The sequence below is a fragment of the Stomoxys calcitrans genome, chromosome 1, assembly GCF_963082655.1.
Source record: "Stomoxys calcitrans chromosome 1, idStoCalc2.1, whole genome shotgun sequence".
NCBI lineage: Eukaryota > Metazoa > Arthropoda > Insecta > Diptera > Muscidae > Stomoxys > Stomoxys calcitrans.
This window is the reverse complement of record NC_081552.1, coordinates 233519621-233532907: the sequence shown is the minus strand read 5'-3', so window position 1 is coordinate 233532907 and position 13287 is coordinate 233519621. Positions and strand designations below refer to the sequence as shown.

Below are 13287 nucleotides of genomic sequence, written 5' to 3'. Positions count from 1 at the left end.
CAAGAAAATCGGTTCAGCCATTTCTGAATCTATAAGGAACACACAAACATACAAACAAACACAAATTGATTTTTATATATAAGATTGCGGCCTCAAAGGGACTCAACAAGTCAAATCGAGAGATCTGTCTATATGGGAGCTATATCAGGTAATAAACGGATTTGAACCGTACTTGACACAGTTGTTGGAAAATATAACGGAACATCACATGCAAAATTTCACCCAAATCAGACTAAAACTATGGCTTGTAAGAGCTCAAGAAGTCAAATCGGTAGATAGGTTTATATGGGGGCTATATCAGGTTATAAACGGATTTGAACCGTACTTGTCATAGTTGTTGAAAATCATAACGGAACACCACATGCAGAATTTTAGCCAAATCGGACAAACATTGCTGCTTGTAAGGGCTCAAGAAGTCAAATCGGGAGATCGGTTTATAGGGGAGCTATATCTGATTATAGGCCGTACTCGACACAGTTGTGGGAAGCCACAACAGAACACTAAGTGCAAAATTTCAGCCATATCGGAAAAAATTGTGGATCTCAGGGGCTTAAGAAGATAAATTTGGAGATCGGTTTATATGAGCGCTATATCAGGCTATTGACCGATTTGGATTGTGCTTAGTACAGTTATTGGAAGTCATAACAGAACAATACAGGCAAAATTTCAGGCAAATCGTCAGCAACTTTATCAGGTACGGTACAAATAGGTCTGTAACCTGATATCCTATAGGTAAAATGGAATTTGTATTTGTTTGTTTGTCGGTTTGTTGGTTTGTTCCGTATAGACTCAAAAACGACTGAACCGATTACCTTGAAATTTTCACAGATTGCGTAGGTTGGTCTGGACGGAAACATTGGCTATATAATTTTTTTGATATCGGGAGGGGGGGGACCCTCCCCTTACCCAAAAGTACAACCCACAAATAAAAGTGGAGCGATCGAGACAATATGGGATTCAAATGAAAGGTATTCAAGAGTAGAGTACAAATTTCATAATAAAAGTTGGGTCCAAGTACCTGGGGGGCCGCCCCAACCCCAAAACCACTTAAAATAGGTTTATTTGACGTTCATGACAATATGGGACTAAAATGAAAGGTATTCGGGAGTAGATTACGAATATAGTCAGAAAGTAGAAATATTATTTGTTGATATCGGAAGGGGGCGGACCCTCCCCCTTATTCCAAAAATACCACCCAAAATCACAAGTGAACCGATAAAGACCATATGGATATCAAATGAAAGCTATTAAAGAGTAGAATACGAATATTGTATTAAAACTTGGGTCCAAGTACCCAGGAAGTTGCCCTAACCCCAAAATCTCTAAGCACAGACAATTTGGTCGTCCATATCAATGTGGGGCTTAAATGAAAGGTATTTGGGAGTAGATTACGAATATGGCATACAAAATGGCGCCCCCTCCCCCAACCCCAATATACCTCCCTATTATATACAATAAAAGCTATTTGGGATGGAAATTTATTGATTTTCGGGAAATTTATATTCATTTTCGAGACAAAGACCCTGGGGTCCACCCCACCTTCAAACACAACTTATTTACCGATCATGCCATTATGGGACTTATAGGAAATGTTTCTGAAAGTAGAACACGAATCTTATATTTACTTTGATGGGCAAGTGACCATTCCCGAAATATTTGCCAATACAGTAATATGGGGCTGAAAAGAAAGGCATTTGGGAGTAGAGTAAAAAATTGCCCAGGAACCAAGCAGGGCCAAACATTGCATACATCAATGAGTGCTTTTCGATTCAAGTTGAGTTTATCAACGATAAGGGACCTTTTTTATAGCCAAGCCAGTACGGAGTGCCGCCATGCGACACCTCTTTGGGGAGAATTTTTTACATGACCATGCATGGTATGGTACCTCGCAAATGTCGCCAGCATTAAGAGGGGATAAACACCGCTTTAAATTTTGTCCAAAGTTCGGCCAGGATTCGAACGCAGACGTTCAGCATCATAGGCGGACATTGGCTACAGTAGCTCGATATCCACATTCAGGGCAAAGTGTCTCCATCCCAAAAAAGATATTAGAGAAAAAAGGCGTAGCGGTGCGGGCCCAGCCCAGCGAGTAGCTCCCATATAAACCGATCTCCCAATTTGAATTCATTTGCCCCTGGAAGCCACAATTTTTGTCCGATTTGGCTGAAATTTTGCAGATAGTGTTCTGTTATGACTTTCAGCAACTGTGCGTTGTAGGATCCAAATCGGTCTATAACGTGATATACCTTCCATATAAACCGATCTCCCTTGAGCCCCTGGACGCCGCAAGTTTTGCCCCAATTGGCTGAAATTTTGCTTATGGTATTTCTTTATGACATGAATTAACCATTCGTAGTGCGGTCCAAATCGGTTGATAACCCGATATAGCTCCCATATAAACCGATCTCCCGATTTGACTCCTTGAGCCCCTGGAAGCCGCATTTTTAGTCCGATTTGGCTGAAATTTTGCACGTAGTGTTCCGTTATGACTTTCCACAACTGTGTTAAGTACGGTCCATATCGGCCTATAACCTGATATAGCTCCCATATAAACCGATCTCCTGATTTGACTTCTTGAGCCCTTGGAAGCCTTATTTTTTGTCCGATTTGGGTGAAATTTTCCACGAAGTGTTCTGTTATGACTTTCCATATTTGTATCAAGTACGGTTCAAATCGGACTATAACCTGATATAGCTCCCACATAAACCGATCTCTCGATTTGACTTCTTGAGCCCCTGGAAGCCGCATTTTTAGTCCGATTTGGCTGAAATTTTCCACGTAGTGTTTCGTTATGACTTCCAACAACTGTATCAAGTACGGTCCAAATCGGTTGATAACCTGATATAGCTCCCATATAAACCGATCGCCCGATTTGACTTCTTGAGCCCCTGGAAGCCGCATTTTTAGTCCGATTTGGCTGAAATTTTGCACGTAGTGTTTCGTTATGACTTCCCACAATTGTGTCAAGTACGGTCCAAATCGGTTAATAACCAGATATAGCTCCCATATAAACCGATCTCCCGAGTTGACTTCTTGAGCCCTTGAGAGCCGCATTTTTTGTCCGATTTAGCTGAAATTTTGCAAGCAGTGTTTTGCTATGACTTTCCACAGTTGTGTTGAGTACGGTCCAAATCGGTTTATAACCTGATATAGCTCCCATATAAAACGGTCTCCCGATTTGACTTCTGGAGCCCCTGGAAGGCGCAATTTCTATCCGATTTGCCTAAAATTTTGCAGATAGTGTTCTGTTATGACTTTTCACAACTGTGTTAAGTACGGTCCAAATCGGCCTATAACCTGATATAGCTCCCATATAAACCGATCTCCCGATTTGACTTCTTGAGCCCCTGGAAGCCTTATTTTTTGTCCGATTTGGCTGAAATTTTCCACGAAGTGTTCTGTTATGACTTTCCACAACTGTGTTATGTACGGTCCATATCGGCCTATAACCTGATATAGCTCCCATATAAACCGATCGCCCGATTTGACTTCTTGAGCCCTTGGAAGCCTTATTTTTAGTCCGATTTGGCTGAAATTGAACATCTAGTGTTCTGTCATGACTTTCAACATCTGCGCCTACTGCGGTCCAAATCGGTCTATAACCTGATATAGCTCCCATATAAACCGATCTCCCGATTTGACTACTTCAGCCCCTGGAGGACGCAATTTTTATCCGATTTTCCTAAAATTTTGCAGATGGTGTTCTGTTATGACTTCCCGCAACTGTGTTGAGTACGGTCCAAATCGGCCTACAACCAGATATAGCTCCCATATAAACCGATCTCCTGATTTGACTTCTTGAGCTCCTCGAAGCCGCATTTTTAGTCCGATTTGGCTGAAATTTTGCACGTAGTGTTCCGTTATGACTTTCCACAACTGTGTTAAGTACGGTCCATATCGGCCTATAACCTGATATAGCTCCCATATAAACCGATCTCCTGATTTGACTTCTTGAGCCCTTGGAAGCCTTATTTTTTGTCCGATTTGGGTGAAATTTTCCACGAAGTGTTCTGTTATGACTTTCCATATTTGTATCAAGTACGGTTCAAATCGGACTATAACCTGATATAGCTCCCACATAAACCGATCTCTCGATTTGACTTCTTGAGCCCCTGGAAGCCGCATTTTTAGTCCGATTTGGCTGAAATTTTGCACGTAGTGTTTCGTTATGACTTCCCACATTTGTGTCAAGTACGGTCCAAATCGGTTAATAACCAGATATAGCTCCCATATAAACCGATCTCCCGAGTTGACTTCTTGAGCCCTTGAGAGCCGCATTTTTTGTCCGATTTAGCTGAAATTTTGCAAGCAGTGTTTTGCTATGACTTTCCACAGTTGTGTTGAGTACGGTCCAAATCGGTTTATAACCTGATATAGCTCCCATATAAACCGATCTCCCGATTTGACTTCTTGAGCCCCTGGAAGCCTTATTTTTTGTCCGATTTGGCTGAAATTTTCCACGAAGTGTTCTGTTATGACTTTCCACAACTGTGTTATGTACGGTCCATATCGGCCTATAACCTGATATAGCTCCCATATAAACCGATCGCCCGATTTGACTTCTTGAGCCCTTGAGAGCCGCATTTTTTGTCCGATTTGGCTGAAATTTTCCACGAAGTGTTCTGTTATGACTTTCCACAACTGTGTTATGTACGGTCCATATCGGCCTATAACCTGATATAGCTCCCATATAAACCGATCGCCCGATTTGACTTCTTGAGCCCTTGAGAGCCGCATTTTTTGTCCGATTTAGCTGAAATTTTACAAGCAGTGTTTTGTTATGACTTTCCACAACTGTGTTGAGTACGGTCCAAATCGGTCTATAACCAGATATAGCTCCCATATAAACCGATCGCCCGATTTGACTTCTTGAGTCCTTGAGAGCCGCATTTTTTGTCCGATTTGGCTGAAATTTTGCTTATGGTATTTCTTTATGACTTGAATTAACCATCCGTAGTGCGGTCCAAATCGGTTGATAACCTGATATAGCTCCCATAAAAACTGATCGCCCGATTTGACTTCTTGAGCCCTTGAAAGCCTTATTTTTTGTCCGATTTGGCTGAAATTTTGCACGTAGTGTTCAGTTATGACTTCCCACATTTGTATCAAAAACGGTCCAAATCGGCCTATAACCTGATATAGCTCCCATATAAACCGATCTCCCGATTTGACTTCTTGAGCCCCTGGAAGCCGCATTTTTAGTCCGATTTGGCTGAAATTGAACATCTAGTGTTCTGTTATGATTTTCAACATCTGCGCCTAGTGCGGTCCAAATCGGTCAAAAACCTGATATAGCTCCCATATAAACCGATCTGCATTTTGACTTCTTGAGCCCGTACAAACCGCAGTTTTTGTCCGATTTGCCTAAAATTTTGCAGATAGTGTTCTGTTGCGACTTCCAACAACTGTGACAAGTACGGTCCAAATCGGACTATAACCTGATATAGCTGCCATATTAACCGATCTCTCGATTATCATGGTTTGTTTCCTGGAAGCTTTAATTTTTGCTGTTTTGACAGTTTGTATAAATTTGCAACAGAATCTAAGGTGGTGGGTTCCCAAAATTCGGCCCGGCCGAACTTAGCACACTTTTACTTGTTACTTGTCTTCGTTTACTATAAGGTTGTACAATTTTTTTTTAGTGTATTGAACTCCATATTCAATTGATAACAAAGTGCTAAGTGGCCCTGCAAATCTTTAAACGAGATTAATAAAAGAAAATCAATGCTAGCTTACATTCCATCACTACTGACATTTAATGACGGGCATTATTTAGTCTTTGTAGTCTTATTGTTGAAATGAAACAATGAAAATATTGCAAATTATAATCATTTTAATAGAAATCTATAAAATCAACGAATTGTACATAACAGTAAATACAGTAAGTAAATAGTTCGGAGAAAAAGAGAGTCCAAACCAAATCCTTCAAGGAGAATACTGTGATTAATATTGGGTTGCCCAAAAAGTAATTGCGGATTTTTCATATAGTCGGCGTTGAAAAATTTTTTCACAGCTTGTGACTCTGTAATTGCATTCTTTCTTCTGTCAGTTATCAGCTTTTACTTTTAGCTTGGATCGAATCTGCCAAGTTTCACCCTCCACCTTATCTTCACCAATCCGTTTAGTTTAAGCTCCTATAAACTTCCTTCTGTGTACGTCCTTTAGTAGACAGAAAGATATCCTTGGAACAAATAAAGCCCACCGCTTGACATATTCGATCCCTGGTGGATGGTATGTTTTGTAAGATTCGAACACATTTTCATTGGACTTTTCTTTAATTTCAGTGCACTCGCATTACCCGACATGGTTATCCTTGTGAGCAACACACAGTTGCTACCAGTGATGGCTACTTGCTGACTGTGTTTCGTATACCACAGTCTTTCAGCAGTGAAGGGACAAAACATGCCACAACTCCCGCTGTAATTTTGATGAATTGTTTATTTGGTACTTCCGATTTATGGATTATCAACGATCCCAATAATGGTTTACCCTTTTTATTGGCCAATGCAGGCTATGATGTATGGCTGGGTAATTCACGTGGCAATTTGTATTCCCAAGACCATATGAGCTTAAACTCAAAATCGCAAGAATTTTGGGATTTCTCATTGGATGAGATAGGCCAGATAGATGTGCCAGCGATTATTGATTATATCACTGAAAAGGTACAGCAGCTCAAACTTCATTATGTGGGCTACTCGCAAGGCGGCAGCGTGTTTTTCATGATGTTGGCCACTAAGCCCAGCTATGCGGATAAAATAAAAACTTCACAACTTCTGGGCCCTGGAGTATTTATGTGTTATGGCCAATCACCCCTAGTTAAACCGTTGGCTCAAATCTTGGGCCGACCCTTTGCAGCCAATTTTCTAGCCAACATGTCCACCCATGCCAGTGATAAAATAATTCGTGCCCTTACAACCACATTTTGCCAATTTCCCCTGCTAGCTGACTTGTGTGGGGCCGTGATGAATTTGCTGGCTGGTTGGGGAAGTCCTTATCTGAATAAGGTGAGTTAAAAACAAAAACACAACAAATAAAAAATTAATATACGTATAACCCCTTCTTTCCCTTCTCTTTAGGATATTTTGTTGGATTTTTTACAAACCATGCCCGCCACCATCTCCATTCGTCAGTTGATGCATTATTTCCAATTCCTTGTTTCTTGTGAGTTCAGGCCTTACGATTTTGATGTTGAGAGAAATATGCTCAAATATGGAATGTCACCACCTGCTGCCTATAACCTGCAAAATGTTCATCTGCAACATCCCATCGATATATATTTCAGTGACAATGACTTCTTTGTATCCACTCGCGACATAGAACACCTTTTTCATTTGCTAGGTGATCGAGCATCCTGGCATCGTGTGATATATGCCAAATTTAATCATTTCGACTTTATTTTGGCCAAAAACGTTCGAGAGGTTATAAACGATTGTGTTCTGGAGAAAATGGAAAAATATGAAAATAGACCCTCTAAGAGCGGGTTTTGTCGTCATTTTAAAAATAAACCTTTTTAGGAAAATTAATTAAAAAAAAAACAGAATGTATTACAGCATGCACATTTTTGCAACTTTTTATACACACCACCTAGGGATAGGAGGGTCATTTTGTCATCCCATTTGCTCAAGAAGCATAATCGGTTTATATGGGAGCTGTATCAGGCTACAGATCGCTTTAGACCATATTAGACTCGTATGTTGAAGGTCACGGAAGAAGCCGTTTTACAAAATTTCAGCTAAATCAGACAAAAATTGGCGCCCTCTAGAGGCCTAAGAAGTTAAGATCCAAGATCGGTTCATATGGCAGCTATATCAGGTTATAAACCGATTTAAACCATACTTAGCACAGTTGTTGGAAGTCATAACAAAACACCTCCTGCAAAATCTCAGTCAAATCAGATGAGAATAGCGCCCTCTAGTGGCTCAAGAAGCATAATCGGAAGATCGGTTTGTATCGAAGCTGTTTTAGGCTATGGATCGCTTAAGACCATACTAGAGTCGTATGTTGAAGGTCACGGAAGAAGCCGTTTTACAATATTTCAGCTAAATCAGACAAGTGGCTCAAGAAGTCAAGATCCAAGATCGGTTTATATGGCAGCCATATGAGGTTATGAACCGATTTGAACCATACTTAGCACAGTTGTTGGAAGTCATAACAAAACACTTCAGGCATAATTCCAGCCAAATGAGAATGGCGCCCTCTAGTGGCGAGAATGGCGCCATCTAGTGGCTCAAGAAGTCAACATCCAAGATCGGTTTATATGGCAACCATATCAGGTTATGAACCGATTTGAATCATACTTAGCACTGTTGTTGAAAGTCATAACAAAACCCTTCTGGCATATATTCAGCCAAATCAGATGAGAATTGCGCCCTCTGGAGGTCTATGAAATCCCATGAGATCCCAGATCGGTTTATATGGGAGCTATATCTGGTTATAGACCGATTAAAACCGTACTAACCGCACAGTTGTTGGAAGTCATACCTCAACACCACATACAAAATTTCAGCCAACTCGGATGAAAATTGCGGCTTCCAGAGGCTCAGGAAGTCCATTCGGGTGATCGGTTTATATGGGATCAGGTTTATATATATAAAATTGCGGCTTCCAGGGGCTAAAGACGTCAAATCGGGAGATCGGTGTATATGGGAGCAATATCTAAATATCGACCCATATAGCCCATTTACAATCTTTACCGACCTACACTAAAAGGAAGTATTTTTGGAAAATTTCAAGAGCCTAGCTTTAATCCTTAAAAAATTAGGGTGTTTTTCATAGACAGCCAGACGGAGAGACATGGCTAAATCGACTCAGAATGTCAATGCCATGATTATGAATTATTACTTTATATGGTCTCAATTCAAGGTTTTACAAACGGAAAGTCTAGAATAGTAGACCCTCATTCGTATGGTTGTAGGTATACAAATTATTATAGAAAACTACTCCGCCCGCCTATAGCTATTCATAGTTTTATAATATTTCCTCTGCTTTATCAGTAGCTTTCAAACTATACATGTGGTTGTTGTATTGGCTAATCAAATTGGTGGTGCACTAGTGGCTCCCTCTAACTATGAGTTGTTGATTCAATTCAGTCAATTAGTGTTGCTATACAACGCAAGGTGGCATCATATACTTTTTAGCAGCCCAGTTGGATATCAAAAATTAGAAAACATGAATGGTCAAACTTGTTGTGCCACTTTCACCATGGCATAGGGGTTACACTTTATTTGTTAATCTGCTTCCATCACCTGAAAATATTGGGTTGCCCAAAAAGTAATTGCGGATTTTTTAAAAGAAAGTAAATGCATTTTTAATAAAGCATAGAATGAGTTTTAATCAAATATACTTTTTTTACACTTTTTTTCTAAAGCAAGCCAAAAGTAACAGCTGATAACTGACAGAAGAAAGAATGCAATTGCAGAGTCACAGGCTGTTAAAAAATTTGTCAACGCCGACTACATGAAAAATCCGCAATTACTTTTTGGGCAACCCAATATTAATCTAAGATAAAGTGAAGCCTATATATTCTTAACACCATAGATATGTTTAATCAATACAGCGAATAATGTCCATTCCTCTGGCCTATTCGATAGCTGTCACTGGATTAATGCTTAGTTAAGTTTGCATAAATCTATATGCGGAAAAAGTGATTGAAAATTGGGCTTCTAGCCAGTATGATAATTTGGAGTCGACCGTAGCGCAGAGAGCCTATGCCACTGGGCGCCTGGGTTCGTTTCCTAGAGAAAATATGAGAAACAATTTTCAGCGGTGGTTATCCCCACCTAATGGCGACATTTGTGAGATACAATATCATGTAAAAACTTCTCCCCAAAGAGGTGTCGTGCTGCGGCACGCCGTTAGCACTCGGCTATAAAAAGGAGGCCCCTTATTATTGAGCTAAAAACTTGAATCGGACAGCACTCAGTGATATGTGAGAAGTTTGCCACTGTTCCTTAAGGGAATTTTGATGGACAAACTTTAATTTACAATATGACCAACTTCACGCCGCTGAATAAATCCACAACCTGATATAATGTATCGAGCGAAGAGTCTCAGTAGAGGCCGGGTATAAATATATATGATATAAATATTTGGGACTAGGCGTCTGGAAGCCAACCCTCCCCCAAAACCCCTCCAACATTACATGTAGGCCTATGGGACTCCAATGAAACTTCTGCTCTGATAGTACAGTACAAGACTGACAGTCTAATCGACCCACATACAAGCCACCCTTCCACTTGACATGTCTGATCTCGAAAAAGCATATTTACAGGGGGGCAAACTTCTCACACATCGACGAGTGCATTTCAATTCAAGTTTAAGCTCAATGAAAAGGCACCTCCTCTCTACAGCGGAGTCCGAATGTTGTGGCACAGTGCGACAACTCCTTGCGGAGAAGTATTTATATGATTGCCATACCATTTTTCAAAGGCGGTATAAAATAAGGCCCCAATGCAATAAAGACCCAAACAGGAAATGACATAAAATCCCAAAAATTGTTCTTGTTTCATAATGGAATTGGGGTCTAAAGTAAAGCTAGGGTACCATTGTGGTACCCTAGCAAGAAAGGGAAGAGAAAGAAGATGTGAGGCAGGAGCAATGGAGAACCCGAGCGGGGGGTAAAGAAACACCCATCCTCACGCAAACACGGATGTATCTACGCCGGAGCTTATGGCACCCCCGTCGGAGCCATCCTATTTCTTCAACAAATCTCAGGAGACCTACCAGAGGTACGTTCGCAAGTTCACCCAGATCACAGAAGAAACGGCTCCCCAGAAAGGAGAGCCCACGTCCCTGCAGACCCGGACATGAACACGGCTATTACTCAATAGTCTTCTTCCCTCCATTCTCAACGAGACATTTCCTACAGAAGTCATTGCGTGGTATTCCCACGCGCTTCGCCATGCGGCCTATGGCACAGTCTCCTGTTATGACCCATGTCAAAGTTCACCCAGATCTAGAAGAAACGTCCTTGCTTGAGTACTTACTAAGGTCTCTTGCCGTAGTTTTCCTCCTCGTCCTTGCTTGAGTACTTACAAAGGTTTCTTGCCGTGGAATTTCTCATTGTCCTTGCTTGAGTATTTACTAAGACCCCATGCCGTAGGTTTCCTTCTCGTGCTTGCCTGAGTACCTTCTAAGACCTCTTGCCGTAGATTTTCCCCCATCGTCCTTGCTTGAGTGCTTACTAAAGACTCTTGTCGTAGAATTCCTCCTTGTGCTTGCCAGAGCACTTCCTAAGGTCTCTTGCCGTAGTTTCCCCCTCGTCCTTGCTGGAGTACTTACAAAGGTCTCATGCCGTAGAATTCCTCTCTGTCCTTGCTTGAGTACTTATAAAGGTCTTTTGTCGTAGTTTTCCTCCCTCGTCCTTGCTTATGTCCTTACTAAGGCCTCTTGCCGTCGATTTCCTCCTCGTCTTTGGTTGAGTACTTATAAAGGTCTCATGCCGCAGATTTACCCATAGTCCTCGCGTGAGGTAGCATCCAACCCTAATCTCAACACATTGACCATACGTCCTCATCTTGGTTGTCGCTCCTTGTCAATCACCCAGCAGTGCCCCCCCACACCTCCCTCCCGTTCCCTATCCAAATCCTTACCTAGAAGACCCCTTCGCCGACTAGAGTACTTACAAAGGTCTCTATCATCGACACCCCGAGAATACAACTGTAAACCTATCACTTGTCTCGGAGGCCTGGACCAACGTCTTACGTCTACGGACTGAGTAGCCTTAAATCATCTCAGACAAATAAAGCTCACTTTAAACTCAACCCTCTCTCGTCTTTCTTGTTCTGTCACAAAAACAATGAATTTATGTGACGAACCCTCGGCCCCCGATGAGCTTACTCCAGCTCAAGGGGAAACCTGTCGCTACACACAAATACTTCCTATTAGTATAGGTCGGTTGGGATTGTAAATCGGCCAAAGCGGTCAATGTTTTGACATTGCTCGCATATGAACTGATATTCAAACTTTTTTACTTGAGCCTCGAGAGTGCGCGATTCTTATACGATTTGGCTGAAATTGTGTACTATGACTTTTTCTATGATGGATGTGCCAAGTGTGGTCCGAATCGGCCCATAATTTGATATAGCTCCCATATAAACTGGTTTTCCGATTTGACTTCTTGTCTGATTTGGCTGGAATTTTTCACAACAACTCGTATGACCTTTAACATGCATGTCAAATATAGCCTGAATTGGTCTAAAACCTGCTCTCATATAAACCGATCTCCGAATTGCACTTCTCGAGTCTCTAGAGGGCGCAGTTCTTATACCATCTGACTGAAATTTTCCACAATGACTTCTACTATGGTATTCAACAACCAAACCAAGTATGGCCCGAATTTGTCCAAAACCAGTTTCCGCAGACCACCGTAGCGCAGAGGATACCATATCCGCCTTTGACGCTGAACGCCTGGGTTCGAATCCTGGCAAGAATATCGGAAAAAATTGTCAGCGGTGGTTTTCCCTTCCTAATGCTGGCGATATTTGTGAGGCACTGTACCTTTTTGGTATTACATCCATGTAAAAATGTCTCCTCAAAGAGTTGTCGACCTTCGGCAAGCCCTTCGATTCGGTCATATAAAGGAGGTCCCTAAACATTGAACTTAAGCTTGAATCGGCCAGCGCTCTTTGATAGGTAAGAAATTTGTCCCTGTTCCTTAGTGGAATAATCATGGGCGCTCCATTATCCTCTGTTTGCCTACAAAAAGACATACCGGCCAAAGAACTTGACAAATGCGATTCATGGTGGAGGGTATATAAGATACGGTCCGGCCGAACTTAGCACGCCAAGAATGTAGGAATGGACAGAGAAACTCCAGCACAAACGACTGTTGGTAGCTTCTGGCTAGGTTGTCTACATTGCAGGCTCAGCGATCGAGCCCTTTCATTACCTGTCCGATTATAACACACTCCTCAAGGTGGAGACTAAAGGGATCACGGTTTACGTGAACTGGAATTGTGCTTAAACGCATGGTCAAATTGCCTAAAAATAATATAACGACCAGGGCGGTAAACACAAATATCGTTCTGGATTGAAAAAACCGATTAGAGCTTATGCAACCTTTGGCACATTTCGATGTCGTGTCACGGTGGGATAAGGGAAGACTCAAAGCGGCATTAATAGTCACAGAGTTATCGACAATGAACTTGAAAAACGTGAACACCCTCGTGGCAACGCGATTCTAGTTGGGGACAGGCGCTAGGGATGTGCACACCCTATGTTGTAAGAAATACGCTATCAGAAACACAGAAAAAATCCTATGAAGGATCAAAGCGCACAACAAGCGGA

General features: G+C 41.6%; 1 protein-coding gene across 1 annotated transcript in view; it reads left to right on the top strand.

Annotated features, from left to right (window-relative positions):
• Positions 1–5806: 5806 nt before the first annotated feature.
• Positions 5807–13287, top strand: part of LOC106093704 (lipase 3-like) — a 47747-nt gene continuing 40266 nt past the window's right edge. The window contains exons 1-3 of the mRNA XM_059368872.1: positions 5807–5881; positions 6285–7004; positions 7077–7480. Coding sequence (XP_059224855.1) covers positions 5807–5881; positions 6285–7004; positions 7077–7480 — 1199 coding nt within the window. The remainder of the gene's footprint in view (positions 5882–6284; positions 7005–7076; positions 7481–13287) is intronic.